Here is a 19899-nt window from a genome sequence, read left to right on the forward strand (position 1 = left end):
GCCCCATGGCTTGGGTTCCCTTCACAGTTAGCTCTCCAGTTTTGGGTAAATTACATGGTGTGGTTCAGCTAGCAGCAGGTCAAGCAAAATCAATTTGGGGCCAGCAGTTAGTCTTCTGAATGTTTCAAACTGTGCGTTTACAGGCTGTATGTACCAGCTAATGCAGGAATGTGGATTAGAAATCATCAGCTTGAGCTCACCTTCAGTCCTCGCTGGGAAAGCGGCGCAGGTCAGGCAGCATCCAAGGAGCAGGAGAATCGACGTTTCGGGCCTAAGCCCTTCATCAGGAATTGGACTTATTTCTTTCAGGAACTTTCTTTTGGGAACTTCTTTAAGTTCCCCGTGCAAATCTAAAAGTATAGGACTTTCTGCCTGTTGGTGATATTAGTTAGGTACTACGACACTCATTTATCTCTGTTATGAGCCAATCAGGAACTGGGGCTAGCTATATAAACACTGTGGCTTGCAAGAACAGGTCAGGAGCTAGGAATCCTGTGGTGAGCAACTCTTCCTGACTTCCCAAAGCCTGTCCATGATCCTGAAGGGCAGAAGTCAGGAATGTGATGGAATAATCCCCACTTGCCTGGATGGGGGCAGCTCCAGCAACATTCAAGAAGTTTGACACCATCCAGGACAAAGCAGCCCACTTAATAGGTACCACATCCCCTACCTTCGACATTGACTCCATCAATGAGGCAGAGTAGCAGTGTGTACCATCTACAATATGCACGACAAGAATTCACCAAGGCTCCTTAGACAGCACCTTCCAAACCCATCTGAAAGGATAGGAGCAGCAGATGCATGGGAAAACCAGTTCCCCGACAAGCGTTTCACCACCACCCTGACCTGGAAATCCATCGTCATTCCTTCAGTGTCCCTGATTGCCGAAATCCTGGAACTTGCTCCCGAAAAGCAGTCCAGGTGTCCATACACCATATGGACGGCAGTGGTTCGCGAAGGCAGCTCACCACTACCTTCCCAAGGTCCGTAACGGTGCTGCCGAATTATTGAAGGCTCACACCTGGTAATCGACATGAGATTTCTATATATAAACAGCGCAGAACAGGCCCTTCAGCCCTCTGTTTCCTGCCCATATTTAGCTTGATCTGTACCTTTACGGAGTCTGGAGTCAGTCTTGTTCTCCCAGATTCTCCCTCCCGACTGTATACACAAAGGTGCTGTCACCTTTGAGTCGGTCCTGCCAGTGGGACAGGACATATCCAGGGATGGTGATGGCGGTGCCTGGGGCATAAGGTCTGTAAGGTACCATTCCATGAGTATGACAATGTCAGGCTGTTGCTTGACTGCTCTGTGAGACATCTCTGCTCGTTTTGGCATTAGTCCCCAAATGTTGATAAGGCTTTGCAGGGTTGACCGGGTTATGGAGCTGTTGGTTTTTTTTTCCACTGCTTAGGTTGATGCCAGGCAGTGTGTCTCGACACCTTGAGATTGCGAGAAGATCAGATAAATTTTCCCTTCCTTGTTTTTGTCATTGTCATTTAGCAATAGCTTTGAAGCTGGAATCACCTGAACAAGTTTTGACATTGATAGGCAGGCAACCAAATCCTTACACAGGGGCTCCTTGCCCCTACTACACATACAGTGCTGTTCTTTGTCAGCCAATCTGATGGATTTTGTTAAAAGGATCTGAAGTGCGGTTGAAACAGTCACTCCGAGAGACGCGAGAGGTTTTTGAAAACCAGAGTGTACGATCACTCCAAAGTTGACCAAGTCGTTTGAAAAGATTTGAAATAGGAACTCCATGAGTTGATTATGGACAGACACCATCACAACAGCTTTAAATGATGCAGTGATGGAGGTTACCATCAGAGGGTGGTGGTTCTCTGACAGCAGTAGAGGTGCCATTAGTGGTGGTAATCCAGTAAATATTGGAACAGGTCAGCTTGGGTGACATTGTAAATAGTCATTCACTTCAATTGCCTCCTTATAGCTAGTCGTCCTCAACTGGGCCCTTGTGACTGACCTGACCTTGGTGGGCAGAGTTGAGATCTCGCAGGGAATTCGGGGATCTGGGGACTAAGCGGTAAAAGTCTTAACCCAAGCTCAGCCACGCGGTTACTGAAGGGCGGGGCAGACTTGACCCTGAGTGATCTCCTTCTCGTGTTTCTCCCTTTTGCTCTGTGCATCTCTGGAAATTCAGCTACAGGTTTCCTACATTACAGCAGTTGAGTGGATGAAGGTCTTTTCTTGTTTTCACCTGAGCATATTTCCCTAGCCCCAATGTTATCCATGTCAAGAACTAATCTGTGAAATCTATTTTGCAAAAGGAAGTGAGTTCCCACACCAAAATCTCTACAAAGTGCAAATCCCAGCAAGCAGGAAATCAGATTGAGCAGTTCCATACACCGTTCACAAGCCATTTCTTTAGCCCTGATCGTTTTAAGCTGAGGAATGAGATTCTTGCTCACATATCAGAAAGTATTGCCTTTATGCTTATGTTGGTACATGGCGTTCCGTACAACAGTAGAGAGAGAATAGAAAGCCTACGATTGCCTGAGCAAGTGAGCTAAATTCATGATTGCTCATCAGAGTGCAGACTGTTGCTTTTACCATGAGGTATAAATCGCCCACCAAAACAAACCCTTCTGCCTTTACAACTACAACATTCTTGAGGGAAAGGCAGAATTTTCTAATTTTCTGAAGTCCTGCCCAAAACACCCACACCCAGAACCTTTAAGTACTCCTTAGCAGCAGCAGCAGCGTGCCAACACTTGGCTTTCAGTAGAACACCGCTGAAAACAGTGTTGTACTTGAAGGGACTAGGGGAAATTCTGAGCAGTGGTATTGTTCCTGGGTTTGGTCATCTGGGCAGCATATTGGGTGGCACCAGGGACCTGGGTTCGATTCCAGCCTCGGGGGACTGTCTGTGTAGAGTTTGCATATTCTCCCTGTGCCTGCGTGGATTTCTTCCGGGTGCTCCGGTTTCCTCCCACAGTCCAAAGGTGAGGAGGTCATGTGGACTGAACGTGGTAAAATGCCCATAGTGTCCAGGGATGTGTAGGCTAGGTGGATTAACCATGGGCAATGCAAGGTTACAGCGATAGGTTGGAGGGCTGGGTCTGCACGAGATCCTCTTTGGAGGACTGGTGCAGACTGGATGGGCTGTATGGCCTCATCCTACACTGAAATGTGAGTTTTGACATACAGTTGAGGCACTGAGTGAGGACAATAGCGTGGGATGTTCTTTGGAGGGATGGTATGGACTCGATGGGCCTAATGGGCTGCTTCCACGCTGTAGGGATTCTAGGATTACAAACATCCACAGTGGGGCAGGTCTGTGAGTCAGGCAGGGACAGCAGAGTTGAATATGGGATAATTAGCAAATGGTTTTGTATTAACTTTTCCTTGTGAATCAGAAATAATTTACAAAGTTTCTGCAGGAGGGTCTTGCTGATGGGCTGGATGGCCTTTATGTCTTCTATACCACCTTGTGCACTCCACATTCTGGAGTCTGGACGATGACAGAACAAAGTGGGGGTGGGGAGGGGGCTTGCTGCAGGAAGAATATATGACGCAGGATATGTATCAAAATTTTAAATAGTGTCAGTGAGGATCACTTAAGAATGGTGTTCTTTGGGGAAACAGGAGGAACTTGCAATTTTTAACTTGAATTTAATCTCCCTCCCATGTAGATGTTCATCATTGATTCAGTGGTGGGAGATAACTGCAAACTCCATGAGTTCAACATCACTGGATCCACCTACGCTCCAGAGGGACAAGTGTGAGTACTCTTTTTTTTAAAACAGAAATCTAAAGCTGCAGCGCTTTTAATGATGACCACTGGGAACTCTGTCTGGAAGAGTGCACTGTAGCCACCTCGTGGCAAATGCATCAGCTCATCTGAACACTCCATGCTATTGCCATTGGCTGGGCGTTGGATTAGATTAGATTAAATTCCCTACAGTGTGGAAACAGGCCCTTCGGCCCAACAAGTCCACACTGACCCTCCGATGAGTAACCCATCCAGACCCATTTTCCTCTGACGAATGCACCTAAACTATGGTCAGTTCACCTGACCTGCACAATTTTGGACTGTGGGAGGAAACCGGAGCACCTGGAGGAAACCCACGCAGACACTGGGAGAACGTGCAAACTCCACACAGTCAGTCGCCTGAGTCGGGAATTGAACCCGGGTCCCTGATGCTGTGAGGCAGCAGTGCTAAACCGTATCATGCAGAAGTAATCTTTCACAGAACGTTGAGTGCAGGGCATTGGATGGGCTGTAGGAGGAGGAATTGGGTGGGATGTGACCTATGGGTAAGTGGTGGGAGGTGGTGAAATTGATTGATTGATTTGGTTATGTCTGCAGACTGTGGCTGGAGGGCAGTTTAATGAAGGATTTAGTTGATGACAAGGCCTTAACGCTGTCCCTAACCTGCTGCATGCACCAGTCTACTGTAATGTGGGGCAGGGTCGCTTTCCCCCAGCTCCCAACACCCAGGCAACACCCTGTTCCACCTGTTTTGATCATTTGCCGTACACTCATTTGAAACTCAAAGGGTGGCCCTTGCTGGGAGTGTAGCAATCCCCAATACTGAGGGAGCCAGAGCCTGCGTGTACGGTAAAGGAGGAGGGACGAGTAATGGACAAGCTGCAGGAGTAGTTGGGATTCCAGTGGAAATTTTCAAACTTGGAAGAGCAGAGTTCACTGTCATCTCCATCGACTGTTCCTGAAAGTCTGGAACAAAGAAGAAATCCCCGCAGATCTCCAGAGTATTGCCATTACCACTGTATCTGCTTTCTTGAAGACAATGAGGACTGTGGCAACTACTGAGGGTAGGCAACTGGGGCTGAGTGACTAGGAGTGGATGGGGAAGTGACCTGAAAAGGGTTCCCTCCAATGTGCCTGGAGATCTGTTAAGGAGGTCCCCCTCAATGCCCTCTCAGTGAGAGCCGTTGAGTTAACAATGTGCTGTGGGCCTCTCCCTGGACTGGTTCAATCCCAACTCGCCCAGGGGCTTGCAGACCCCTCCCTTGTAGCTGGTAGAATCCTGGCTGGGGAAGGTTTGAGCAGGTAGTGGGCTTCGTGCCAGCCATTTCTGTTCATGAACCTGGCACAGGGGCATGGGGGAATTCAGACTGGGGCGATGTGGCTCTCCGACACGTAGCAGATGCAACGTAGAATCATGCTTACTATTTTGCTTCAGGATGAAGAGGGACCCGTTCACAGTGTGTGTCAGGAATTCGAGTGCTGCCATTGCGACTTGCCATGCAAAGTGAGAGATGGCTGTGAGGGCGTGTTAAAGTCAGAAAGAAAATTGATCTAAAGATATGTGTCCGATTTCCGCGCAATCGCTCTGGCAGCTTCAATGTTAAAAGCTGAAAATGTGTTGCTGGAAAAGCGCAGCAGGTCAGGCAGCATCCAGGGAACAGGAGAATCGACGTTTCGGGCATAAGCCCTGAAGAAGGGCTTATGCCCGAAACGTCGATTCTCCTGTTCCTTGGATGCTGCCTGACCAGCGCTTTTCCAGCAACACATTTTCAGCTCTGATCTCCAGCATCTGCAGACCTCACTTTCTCCCCAATGTTAAAAGAAAATATACTTTAGAACAATTTATATCTTCTCTTGCTTCCCCTTCAACTTCATTAACTCAAACAGAGAAGTAATTAAAAGACTTTTGTGGTTTGTTTTCCCCCAGACTAGGTGTTTGCTCACTATGGATCTGATGTGTTGCTAAACTCTGTATCCAAATTACGTGCTTCTCACTCTGCAATGATGAGATGGGTTATCCATCGGGTCAACCTGCTTGCCTCCATTCTGGTCACCTGGTATCGGGCTCTGGGGTCAGGGTCCACTCAGCGTCTTCAGTCTCACTTACAAATGTTGCAGTCTTTGTTTGAACAGAGAAACCTCAGAAGATAAAATGTTACAACCATCTTTATGCAATGCTGCACACTCTGAATCCTCAGGAGGTGTTCAGATGCTGTCTAACAGGCATGTTTAATACAGCTGTCATCAACTAGACTCATTTGATGCTGAGAGTTTTTAGCCATTGTTTGATTTATGGAATCTCTGGGGGGGGGGAAATAAATTTGAGTCATAGAGATGTACAGCACAGAAACAGACCCTTCGGTCCGACCCGTCCATGCCGACCAGATATCCCAACCCAATCTAGTCCCACCTGCCAGCACCCGGCCCATATCCCTCCAAACCCTTCCTATTCATATACCCATCCAAATGCCTTTCAAATGTTGCAATCATACCAGCCTCCACCACTTCCTCTGGCAGCTCATTCCATACCCGTACCACCCTTTGTGTGAAAAAGTTGCCCCTTAGATCTCTCTTGTATCTTTCCCCTCTCACCCTAAACCTATGCCCTCTAGTTCTGGAGTCCCCCACCCCAGAGAAAAGACCTTGTCCATTTACCCTATCCATGCCCCTCATAATTTTATAAACCACTATAAGGTCATCCCTCAGCCTCCAACGCTCCAGGGAAAACAGCCCCAGCCTGTTCAGCCTCTCCCTGTAGCTCAGATCCTCCAACCCTGGCAACATCTTTGTAAATCTTTTCTGAACCCTTTCAAGTTTCACAACATCCTTCCAATAGGAAGGAGACCAGAATTGTATGCAATATTCCAACAGTGGCCTAACCAATGTCCTGTACAGCCGCAGCATGACCTCCCAACTCCTGTACTCAGTACTCTGACCAATAAAGGAAAGCATACCAAACGCCGCCTTCACTATCCTATCTACCTGCGACTCCACTTTCAAGGAGCTATGAACCTGCACTCCAAGGTCCCTTTGTTCAGCAACACTCCCTCGGACCTTACCATGAAGTGTATACGTCCTACTAAGATTTGCTTTCCCAAAATGCAGCGCCTCACATTTATCTGAATTAAACTCCATCTGCCTGTATTCCATGCTACTTCAAAAAACTCAATCAAGTTTGAGAGATGTGATTTCACACACACACAGCCATGATGACTATCCCGAATCAGTCCTTCCCTCCAACAACTTGCCCACCACTGACGTCAGGCTCACTGGTCTATAGTTCCCTGGCTTGTCTTTACCACTCTTCTTAAACAGTGGCACCACGTTTGCCAACCTCCAGTCTTCTGGCACCTCACCCGTGACTATCGATGACACAAATATCTCACTTCCCTAACTTCCCACAGAGTTCTAGGATACACCTGATCAGGTCCTGGGGATTTATTCACTTCTATGCGTTTCAAGGCATCCAGCACTTCCTCCCCTGTAAAATGGACATTTTGCAAGATGTCGCCATCTATTTCCCTACATTCTATATCTTCCATATCCTTTTCCACAGTAAATACTGATGCAAAATACTCGTTTAGTATCTGTCCCATCCCCTGCTGCTCCACACAAAGGCCGCTTTGCTGATCTTTGAGGGGTCCTATTCTCTCCCTTGTTACCCTTTTGTCCTTAATGTATTTGTAAAAATCCTTTGGATTCTCATTAACTCTAATTGCCAAAGCTGTCTCATGTCCCCGTTTTGCCCTCCCGATTTCCCTCTTAAGTATACTCCTACTGCCTTTATACTCTTCTAAGGATTCACTCGATCTATCCTGTCTATACCTGACATATGCTTCCTTCTTTTTCTTAACCCAACCCTCAATTTCTTTAGTCATCCAGCATTCCCTATACCTATCAGCCTTCCCTTTCACCCTGACAGGAATACACTTTCTCTGGACTCTCGTTATCCCATTTCTGAAGGCTTCCCATTTTCCAGCCGTCCCTCTACCTGCTTCTCTACCTCTTGCCCTTTCACATCCTTAATTCTTCTTTCCTCCTTTCAGTCTTGTTATTATCCTGCCTTTGTTCATTCCTGACCCGTCTGCTTTTTCATTCTCACTTGTGCTTTCTCTCGTACATGTTATTTCTTTCTCTCTCATTTCTGATTTCACTCTCATTCTATATCCCTTCTTCCCTTCCTATGCTGTTTCTTGCCCTGTTCTGCCCCCTCTCCCATTATTGTTCTCTCATTTTTCTATTTCTCTTCTTCTCTCTCTCTCTCTCTCTCTCTCTCTCTCTCTGTGTGTGTGTCTGTGTGTCTCTCTCTCTCTTTTTCTCTCATTCTAAATTGTTTCATCTTTTTCTTTCCTTATAACCAGATTTTAAAAAAAACACACCTGATTTAACTTTCCAACCCACTCCTCCTCTTGGTGTTGCTGTGTTCTGACATCTCATGACTCACCAACATTACTTCTGATGCTGTTTATGTAAGATTCTTGCATCATTTGACAGGACAGGTGGAAAAAAAATAAGCAAAGTGCCACACATACTGGAAATCTGCAGTTACAAAGTAAATTGTTGGCAGCACTCAGCAGATGAGGCAGCATCTCTGGAGAGAGTAGGGGAGTTAACGTTTGATGTATGGACCGTTCAGTCCTGGGCAGAGTCTACTCTCTTTTCGAAATACAACCTTTTCTATCTTTTCAACGAGGTGCTGTGAGCTGCCCCCCTTTTTCAGTCGCTGCTTGAAACAAAGTGGTATGTTGTGATAATACATGCTACAGCCCAGTTAGGTTAATGTGTGTGCAGTGCCTTACCATAAACTCTCTCTAGCACCAATGTTAATATATCAGCACTTGTTTTAAGCCTCACTATCTAATAAAGAGCCTGTATTAGATCTGCTATCCATAACATTGACTGTCTGTCTGTGATATCTTCTTCAGTGCTGGGTAACCATCAGATGTACTAGGGCTCAGTAAGTGGTTAGAGTTTGATGCTTAGCTGAGCTTTATTGGCTTGTTTTCTGTTGTTGCTCTATACTAACTATGCAAGAATGAACACTCCTGCCCACAATTATACAGAAATCATGTTCCCTCTCCAGCCTTTCACACAAACTAACATATTGTGGGGAGTTGCGACAGTCCCCCCAGTAGGGGTGTGTTGAATTTGTACAATCATGTATTGGGAGATCAATTTTCATACCAAAAACAATCGCGTTCCCATTTTCAAACAGTGGTTTGTGGAAACTTTTAGTACAAATTGTATGAAACCCAAGAGGGATTAGCTTCCTCCCTATAATTGATGCCAACCTGGCTGAAATCAGTACTGTGAACACAGTCTTGCAATGAAGTGCTGACGTTGCAACCGCAAACTGGGCAGGATTGATGGAGCAATAGTCAATAAGTGTGGTGCTGGAAAAGCACAGCAGGTCAGGCAGCATCTGAGGAGCAAGGGAGTTGATGTTTCGGGCCACACTTTTTGACTCTGATCTCCAGCATCTGCAATCCTCACTTTCTCCTTGGTGTAGCAATAGACCAGAGAATTCACAGGAAGGCCCAGAAGATATCACTGTTGCAGAAATGTATGTTTCACAAGGAGGAGCTTCAGATTGTAATTTCTCTCTGGCATTGGGCAAAGACCTAGAGGTACCAGTCTCAAAGACCGACAGCATTGCTTTATCTGATTGCAACAGGTCTAGTTCTGGATTCCCCCACCCCAGGGAAAAGACCTTGTCTATTTACCCTATCCATGCCCCTCATGTAGTCAAGGGCCTTAGAGGCCAAGAGAAAGGGAGAAGAAAGTATTTATAACTCTTGACAGCTTGTTCTTACAGTCACTTCTGACAAGAAGCTGAAGACATCAAGGAAAATCTATGGTCAAAAAGTAGATGTCGGAGAGGTAGTTGTAACAGCAGATTAACCAGACCGAGAGATTTTGGGGCATTGACAAAAGTGAACACCAATGAGATGCTGGTTCATAGGTTGGGAATGTTATTCCTGCCTGTAATCATGGTGGATTCCTCATCAATACAATAAAGCAAAACTCTTGTAGTTTTGTTTTGAGTGGTGAGTTTATCGATCTCCTTCCATTGATGGGACCTCCATAGTAGGACATGACTATGGCATGCGCTGGCATTCCGTATGGAATTGTAGTTAACATTTGGACAGGAACGATCCACTTTGTTCGGGACAGGTACAAGACTAACAGGAGCAAGAGTGGGAAAAGGTGGAGACCCAGTTTGACAAATATAAATGTCAAATTTCCTTTCTTGAAAATCCCCAGAGCAGCGAACATGATTTCAACCTTGCAGCGTCAACACCAATCAACTCCAACCCTCCGTGACAGACGAGGCAAGCCTGCAAAGAGATCATTGATGGTCATGATTGTATAGGAAGGGAGGGTCCTGCAGTTTATCACAATGACCATACAGCAGATCTGGAGGTGGTACCAATCCCAATACTGTTCTCAAATCAAGGAGGGTCACAGCTTCTGTGTGATTGCAGCTAGGTCCAACAATCATATGGTCATAAACAGCTTGGATACTGCAGTCTGTGTAATGCATCAGCAGTCAGCAAGGATAATGCTCTACTCTCAAAGAGGAAGAGGAAACAGCGTGCACACATTGTATCTTGGATTATTTTGGTCATGATGTTCTCCCATTGGGTTTCACTGATTTCAGGATGTGATTTTGTAAGTGCTCTGTCTGGGACATGAGAGTGAAATCAGTCAGCAAAGAGCACAAAGAAACATTGGCGCTGTTGGCACCAGCTCTTGCTGTTTGTCACTCTGTCTGAAGAACTAGAGCCCAGTGGGTGGATGGTATTGGCGCTTGGATGTGAACCAGATGAGCTGTCAAATGTTCATGCTTGGGTGTTGTGTAGAGAAGTGCTGGCCACCACACAATGGTTCATTGTCAAGGTCAAGTTGTCATAGTCTTACCGGGCAAAAGTGAGGACTGAAGATGCTAGAAACCAGAGTTTAGATTAGAGTGGTGCTGGAAAAGCATAGCAGGTCAGGCAGCATCCAAGGAGCAGGAAAATCGACGTTTCGGGCAAAAGCCCTTCATTAGGAATGGTCTTACCAGACCATAGGGCTGCTCTCCCTTTAGAGAAAATGGCTGGTGGTGATTTTAAGCTGAGGGCCACCTCAGGTAAGGGAGGAGTCTGAAAATGAGAATCCTTCATGGTTAACTCACCTAGTGTGGGGATTGACCCCATGCTATTGATATCACACTGCTTCACAAGCCAACTGTCCAGCCAACTGAGCTAAACTGACCCCCAAAGTCTCATTGTTCATGCTGATGCAGCTTGCCAATGACCAGTTCATGATCCACAAACAATGATTCCAGGACACACCAGAAATCGCGTCTCCAAAGGGCTATGGGAGTAAAAACTGATGTACTTGTATTCGGCTGAATGACGTTTCCACCAAAGCCAGCAAGTGTATTTGGAGCTTGCACATTGTTTGTGTAAAAAGACACAATGTCCACAAGAATGGTACAATTGTTCTTGCCCCATGTGACTTTCAGTGCTCCGATGGTAACGGTTCCCAGATATTCAAATGCTCGCCCAAATAACTCAATGATTGATAATGAATGAGAGAGTAGTAGTATGGGGAAAGATATCACCCTACAGCCTCGGTCACCAATCGCCACTCCCTCCCATTTATGACTTGAGGACTATATACAGCTAAATGGGTGAATCTGGGCATCCTCAATAATAAGGAAGTGCATGTCTCTGAAATCTACGTAATCTTGCATTGGATAAATGGTTGCTTTGGTAATTTCTTCCCTAGCAACAAATATGAAAAGCAATTTAGATTAATGTATAATGTACCATGAGTGACTTCCATGAGTCGCTCTCGCTCGCTCTCTCGCTCTCTCGCGCTCTCTCGCTCTCTCGCGCTCTCTCGCTCTCTCGCGCTCTCTCGCTCTCTCGCGCTCTCTCGCTCTCTCGCGCTCTCTCGCTCTCTCGCGCTCTCGCGCTCTCTCGCGCTCTCTCGCGCTCTCCTGTGTTTGCGCTCTCACTCTAGCTTCTTGCAGTGAAAGTTCTGACTGTCCCACATCACAACTTTGTGCAATGGCTTTTTCCCAATTGAGACTTTTAGCTACACCTACACTGGTCACACGCTTTGTTACATTCCCTTCCCGACCACCTTCCCATTGGCTCTCGAGGACTCCCGTTTCTGCCTTTCTGTCTCTCCTGCCCCCTCTCCATCTGTGATCTTCTTCTGCCCTTTGCTCGAAACCACTTGTGTCTCTATCCTTTGCTGCTTGTGCTGCAGGTTCGCGGTGCAGAAACATTAACTCTGCCTCTCTGTTTGGCAGGTTTCGCCAGACCATCTCCGAGCAGTGGGATTGGTGCTTTTTGTTCTTCCCTGCAAACCCATCTGTTCTTGGTGGTCTATGTTTTGCCTGCTCCAACTATAATTGCTTTGACAAATCATACAGCCAGACCGCTTTTGCCTCCCTCTGATGTTCCCCTGAAAACCCTGGAACCAGGAAGGCTGCGTCTTGTCCTCCTTTAAGCCACGCTCCATGCTGCTGTTATTTCCAGTGTTTTAGATTAGATTTCATTAGATTATTTAGTGTGGAAACAGGCCCTTCGGCCCAACAAGTTCACACCGACCCGCCGAAGCACAACCCACCCAGACCCATTCCCCTATATTTACTCCTTCAGCTAACACTACGGGCAATTTAACATGGCCAGTTCACCTGACCTGCACATCTTTGGACTGTGGGAGGAAACCGGAGCAAACCCACACAGACACTGGGAGAACGTGCAAACTCCACACAGACAGTTTCCTGAGGCAGGAATTGAACCCAGGTCTCTGGCGCTGTGAGGCAGCAGTGCTTGGCGCTGTGAGGCAGCAGTGCTAACCACTGAACCACTGTGACACCCTAAAAATGAATCCAAATTTAAGCAATTTATTGTGTGAAACAGTTTGAGATGGTGCTGATTTGAATGAAAACATTTTTGTTCTTTGCAGATTAATGGGAGACAAACCTATCCAGCCCAGTAACTACAGTGGGCTAGTGGAGCTGGCTACCATCTGTGCACTGTGTAATGATTCTTCCTTGGACTTCAATGAGGTCAGTCATCTATATCTGTTTTAGTGACAACCTTCTGATTCATTTCTGAAAAAGAAACACTTGCTAAGGGCTTCATCTGCATTGTTCACAAAAGCACTAAACTATCCTAGAACTGACTCAGTGCTCATAAGTTTCACTGTTTTGATCACCCCTCTAAAAGTCTGCTTTGTTGTATTTGAAGCCCGTTGTTAGGTGGGTACAGTGGAGTGTTTGTGGCCCTGAGTTTGGTGACTGTTAATGCATGTGTGTGCGCACATCCGTGAATGAGTCTTGGGATTGTGTGGGGTACAGTGTGTGTCATTGAGAGGGTGTGAAGGTGTGTACATGAGTACGGTGTAGCAATTGTTGGGCTGTAAAAGAGGGTAAGAATGTGTGTTTAATTAGCAGGCTGTGTGTGTGACTGTGACAGGCCAAATGGGATATGTGTTTCACTGGTGGGGGCTGTGTGTTTGTGGTTGTATGAATCAAAGAAAAATGCTCACTTTTTTTTTTCTTTACAGTGTAGTGTCAAATGGCATCCATCACTCCAAATGGACCTTAAATCCTGAGAACTCTATTATAGCTGTGACAAGTATTTCTCACACCCTGCAGTGAATCCTTTGTTGAGAATTTGAGGACCTGTTGGCAGGCTATTAACCCACTATTGTACAGAGTTTCTTGACTTCTGCTTTTTGTTCTTTGCTGTCTTTCCCTTGGTTTTGTCAGTGTTGTACCCAGGCTGTCCTGCCTATCTACCTGCTCTGACACACGTGGAAGTTTACAGCCCAAAGGTCAGCCTGTCGCCATACACACTCTCTCTCACACTCCTCCTCCGTATCTCTTAGATTTACTTAATATTATTTCACTCCTCTTTTTGCCATACATATTATTCCATTGTATTCTTCATGTTGGTCACACTAACAAACAATGTAAAATATTCAGTTGAATTTGCAATGCATTTATAATTTCATAGTAATAGAAGCAGGAGTAGATCATTCGGCCCATTGAGCTGATCTATCCATTACCCCAGCTCCTCCGACCTGCATTATCCCCATAACCCTTAATTCCTGGACCATGCAAAAACCCATCCAAATGTGTCTTGAATATATTTCATGAAGCTGCTTCTACTGCCTCCCTGGGCAGAGAATTCCATAGATTCACTACCCTCTGGGAAAGCGGTTCCTCCTCATCTCTGTCCTAAATCTGCTCTCCATAATATTGAGGCCATATCCCTTAGTCCTAGTCTCACTTACCAGACAAATAACTTCCCGCCTCCATCCTATCTGTCCCTTTCATAATTTTACATCTTTCTATAAGATCCCCTCTCATTCTTCTAAATTCTAATGAGTACAGTCCCAGGCGGCTCAACCTCTGCTCATAGGGTAACCCCCTAATCTCTGAAATCAACCTGGCGAACCTCCTCTGCACTGCCTCCTACGCCAGTATATCCTTCCTCAAGTAAGGAGACCAGAACTGTGCACAATACTCCAGGTGCGGCCTCACTAACATCTTGTACAATTGCAGCAGAACCTCCCTGCTCTTAACTTCAATCCCTCTAACAATGAAAGCCAATATTCTGTTTGTCTTCCTGATCACATTGTTGCCCCTGTGACTTAGCGATTCATGTTTGAGCCTCCTAAGACCCTCTGCACCACAGCATGCTGCAATCATTCACCATTTGAATAATACTCTGACTTAATTTTTACTTCCAAAGTGGATAACCTCACATTTCCCAACATTGTACTCATCTGCCAGATCTTTGGCCACTCACTAAATCTCTCTGCAGACCCTCCACATCCTCTGCACAGTTTGCATTTCCACTCAATTTAATGTCATCAGCAAACTTGGATATGTTACACTCGGTTTCCTCTTCCAAATCATTTATATATATATATATATATATATCATGAACAGTTGTGGGCCCAACACTGACCCCTGCGGCACCCTGTTCACCACTGATCTCCAACCAGAGAAACACCCATTTATCCCAACTCTGCTTTCTATTGGTTAACCAGTCCTCTATCCATGCTTGTACATCCCCAGCAACTCCACGCATTCTTGTCTTATGGATGAGACTTTTATGCAGCACCTTATCTAATGTCTTCTGAAAATCCAATATACAACATCCACCTGCTCCCCTCCATCCACCGTGCTTGTTATATCCTCAAAGGACTCCAGAGAATTTGTCAAACATGACCTTCCTGAATCCATACTGCACCTGCCCCCTTTCCATCCTGATTTCTCACTTTTTCTTCTTTAGTGATAGCCTCCAGCATTTAGACTCATTAGTAGTGACCCACATTCAGACACCAGGACCATGTTCTGTAAACTAAGGCAATATGCTGATACCTAGTGCCAGTTTTGAATTGCCCGGGAGTGTGGGGAGCCTGGGTTTCCCCATTGGTCTGTCCATGGCAACACCTCAGCAGGAGCTGTCTTGCCAACCAATCGGTCTCTCTTTCTAACAGCGCTCACAAATCTGCCGTGTCATAAAAGTCTGTTCCAGGTAGTTCCTTCCTGTCCAAAATATTATTTTGTGATTGTCACCCTTTAGAGCTCTTCTTCCATTAGAAAGTTTCCAGTAACTAGTGAGGCCACTTTCGAAATACTGTGTACAACTCGGGTTACCCGGCTCTAGGAAGGATGTTAAACGTGGAAGGGTGCAGGAAAGACTTACAAGGATGTTGCTAGGATTGGAGAGTTTGAGCTACAGGGAGAGGGTTTCTTTCCCTGAAGCATCAGAGACTCAGGGGTTACCTTATTGAAGTTTATAAAAACTTGAGGGGCATGGATGGGGTGAATAGTCAAGGCCTTTCTCCCAGGGTAGGGAAGTCCAAACTAGAGGGCATAACTTTCAGATCAGAGGGGAAAAATTTAAAAGGGGCTTGAGTAACTTTTTCACACAGAAGGTGATGTGTAGGCGGAACAAGCTGCCAGAGGCAGTGGTAGATGCAGGTACAATTACAACATTTAAAAAAACATTTTGGATTGGTGTACGAATAGGAAAGGTTTAGAGGGATATGGACCAAATGCAGGCAAATGGGACTAGTTAAATTTTGGGATACCTGGTTGGCGTGGACCAATTAGACTGCAGTGTCTGTTTCCGTACTGTTTTACTGTATGACTCCATGACACTCAATAAATGGAAGTTGTCAGATTTTAAAGTATTAATTGCCTCCACTGGCAATAACACCACAGCAGTGTATCCTGGCCTGCACTGCAATGAAACATCTATTCTTCTCCACTTCTCAAATTGCAGTCATTGTTTTTGTTAAAATAAATGAAATCAAAGCACCAGTTAAAAATCTAAGTATGACTTTAAAATTGAATTACTTGTGCATATTCTAACCTCTGCACTATCTGATATGGGACATTTACCCGTGTAGTATCTTTGTGAAATAGATTAGATTCCCTACAGTGTGGAAACAGGCCCTTCCGCCCAACTAGTCCACACTGACCCTCCGAAGAGTAACCCACCCAGACCCGTTCCCCCTAACTAATGCACCTAACTCTACGGGCAATTTAACATGACCAATTCACCTGACCTGCACATCTTTGGACTGTGGGAGGAAACCGGAGCACCCGGAGGAAACCCACGCAGACACGGGGAGAATGTGCAAACTCCACACAGTCACCCGAGGCTGGAATCGAACCTGGGACCCTGGTGCTGTGAGGCAGCAGTGCTAATCACTGAGCCAGCGTTCTGCCCCAGTAGATCATGAGATTTGAATGAATACCAACCTGTTACGTTTAGTTCTACAATTTGATCGAAAACATGTGAAGATTTGGCATTTCTAGGCTTTTTGTTCTGAGAAATAGCTTAGGTTTTCAAAGTCTAGACTTATTCTTGGGGTGACTAATAGGCTTTTAGAGTTTTGGAATTTCAGAAGGGCCAAATGGAGTGTACAGCTGGCAATATGTGCGATGTCATCAGCATACAAAGTGTCACCGACACAACACGCTGACTGGAATTGGCTCCGGACGGGAATTGTTGGCAGCTCCATGAGCTTGTGCTTGGGACTTTGGACCTTACGTCGTGGCTGGTGTCACTATGGTACGTCCAAGAGGACTACAGCACGTGTAGGGAGGGGTGACTTTGCACACAGAAAGAGAGGAAATGGGCGATCACCAGGCTGGTCAGTCGGAAGTCCCCTGCCTCTAATGTGCCATGGAGTAGCTGCAGAACATCCTTCCAGAGGGGTGGGATCAGCCAGAGGTTGTGGTCTGCAATGGGACCAGCAATGTAGGTAGGGAGCGGGATGCGGTCCTAAAGGCAGACTGCGGAGAGTTAATAAGGAAATGAAAAAGCATGACCTTGAACAGTGATTTCAAAACCATTCTCAGAGCTGTGTACCAGGGAACATAGAACAACAGGATCATGTGAATGTGGCTGGAGAACTGCTGGAGGATGGAGAGCATCACATTTCTGAAGAATTGGGTCTATTGTGGGGCAGGTGGGACCTATACAAGATGGAGGACCAAGAAACTGAGATAGGTACATGAAAAGGAAACTTCTGGCTAAAATAAATGTGGGCCCATCACAGGCAGAGTAAGAGAAATACATAAAAGGGAACAGAGAAATGGTAGAGATGCTGAATGATAACTTTGTGACTGTTTTCACTGAGAAAGGTAACGGAAATCTCCCAGTGGAGATCCAAGTGGCTAGGACAGACAAGGAAAAGAAGGTGGAGACTGGTGTTAGTAAGAAGATTATACTGGAACAATTAATGGACTTGAAAGTCGATAAATCTCTAGGACCTGATAGTTTTAATCCGAGAGTATTGGGATTGGCGAGGTCGATAATCAGTGATAGATTCTGGAATGATTACTGTAGGTTGGAAGGTAGCAAATAGCACCCCATTATTTAGAAAGGGAATGAGAGAGAAATAGGGAACAACAGACCTGTTAGCTTTACATCAGTGTCCTCACACCAACAAGAGGAGGAAAGCTCTCAGTTCCTGATAAAACAATATCACTGGCAAGGCAAAGAGAAGAACCCATCAAACAGCAAAGGCAGACTTACAAAGAAGGATGAGAGAAATCAAGGACCAGTGTGGACTGAGACAGCTAAGGATCTGTAACTCCTGGCTGACGAGCACAACAATGTGAGGTTTTTTCACTGACACCGAGGAAATAGAAGGACCCAACACCTGTGGTCTCAAACTGATGAGGAGTAAAGATGATACTCTTTTCAGAGAGAGAGAAAACATCAGCCTCTGATGGAGTGAACTGCTAACCCACAATACAATCATTGATGAGGGTGAGTTTGAGGAATTCCCCAACTCCCACCCATGACGATCTTGGACTCCCAACTGGAGTGGCAGAAGTTGGAAACCTCCATTAGACACGAGTAATGGACAAGCTGCAGGAGTAGTTGGGATTCCAGTGGAAATTTTCAAACTTAGAAGAACAGAGTTCACTGTCATCTCCATCGACTGTTCCTGAAAGTCTGGAACAAAGAAGAAATCCCTGCAGACCTCGAGAGTATTGCCATTACCACTGTATCTGCTTTCTTGAAGACAATGTGGACTGTGGCAACTACTGAGGAATCATCCTACTGTCCATTGTTGGGCAGATTATCACCCAAATCCCTACGAGGCACCTTTCAGTCTGAGGAAATCCTTCTTGAAAACCAGTGTGGCTTCCAAGCAAACTGTAGAACTGTGGACCTAGAGTTGCTGAGCAGTGAAAATCGAGACATAAGCCAGGAATGATACTTATCATTGTACATGACTTCATCGACCTGACAAAGGCGTTTTGACTCCGTGAAGTGCTATGGAAGCTCCTGTTGAAGGCTTGCTGCCAAAAGAATCTTCTAGCCTCACGTTACCACCTTGGCAGAGCCATACCAAGGAACCTCTGGAAGACGTGCATCTTTTATCAACCCTACCCCATGTCAAGATCCAGTCCATCCCACCGTTAAGATCAATGGAGAGATCCACCCAGCCATGGAACATTCTCTCCCCCCCCCCCCCCCTTTGGGGAACCATCTCTCCTTAAAGGCTGAAATTGATGTCAAGATTTAACATCACATCCAATCAGTGAGCACCACCTTCAGATGTCTAAGGATGAGAGTCTTTGGCCGTAACGTCCGTGTAGTCACTAAGACCCTTGTGTATAAAGGCAGACATCCTTTCGACGACTCTGTATAGCTCTGAAAGTTGGACTATCTATTGACAGCACCTCACGACTCTGGAGAAATCCCATCAATGCTTTTGTGATGGATTCTGTGCATTGGTTAGGAGTCGGGTGAACTAATATCAAAGACCCTGGAGGAGCCAACAGCACCAGCATTGAGCCGATGAGCATCCGAAACTAACTCTGCTGGGCCGGTCATACCTGTGTTCCCGCTGCCAAAGCAAGTCATCTCCATCCAGCTCCAGGAAGACTTTGGGATGAGCAGAGGACAAATGAAGCAGTTTAAAGACTCCCTGAAGTCTTCCCTCAAGACATGCAACATTGATCTCAATATGTGGGAGACCCATGGTCAGAAGAAGCTGACTTGCAGGTGCCTCCTTTGTGAAGGGACGCAATTCTTTGAGAACTTGGCAAGAGGTAATCTGGAAAAGGATCCAGAGAAAGGAATGTGAACACCCTCAAGGCCAAGGACCAATTCCACCTCCAGGAAATGCCTGTTGTATGTATAGTTGGAGATTGGCCCTATTAGCCACACAAGGACCTCCAGAATCCATGACCAGTGACAAGAGATTTCCTCGGTTGGGAGTGGGGTCAATCATACTCATTAGTGATTAGATTAGATTAGATTACTTTACAGTGTGGAAACAGGCCCTTCGGCCCAACAAGTCCACACCGACCCGCCGAAGCGCAACCCACCCATACCCCTACATTTACCCCTTTAACGTAACACTACGGGCAATTTAGCATGGCCAATTCACCTGACCCTGCACATCTTTGTGACTGTGGGAGGAAACCGGAGCACCCGGAGTAAACCCACGCAGACACGGGGAGAATGTGCAAACTCCACACAGTCAGTCGCCTGAGGCGGGAATTGAACCCGGGTCTCAGGCGCTGTGAGGCAGCAGTGCTAACCACTGTGCCACCGTGCCACCCAGTGAGTGATGGGCAACGCCATCAATAATAGGGAAAACGCTAG

General features: G+C 46.1%; 1 protein-coding gene across 2 annotated transcripts in view; it reads left to right on the forward strand.

The window, feature by feature from the left end:
• Positions 1–19899, forward strand: part of atp2a3 (ATPase sarcoplasmic/endoplasmic reticulum Ca2+ transporting 3) — a 203933-nt gene that overhangs the window by 126868 nt on the left and 57166 nt on the right. For both annotated transcript variants that reach the window (XM_087977553.1, XM_087977552.1), the window contains exons 9-10: positions 3654–3742; positions 12704–12806. In XM_087977553.1, coding sequence (XP_087833679.1) covers positions 3654–3742; positions 12704–12806 — 192 coding nt within the window. The remainder of the gene's footprint in view (positions 1–3653; positions 3743–12703; positions 12807–19899) is intronic.

Source organism: Chiloscyllium plagiosum, unplaced genomic scaffold, assembly GCF_037043375.1.
Source record: "Chiloscyllium plagiosum isolate Xiang-an unplaced genomic scaffold, Cpla_swu_hap1 HiC_scaffold_31, whole genome shotgun sequence".
NCBI lineage: Eukaryota > Metazoa > Chordata > Chondrichthyes > Orectolobiformes > Hemiscylliidae > Chiloscyllium > Chiloscyllium plagiosum.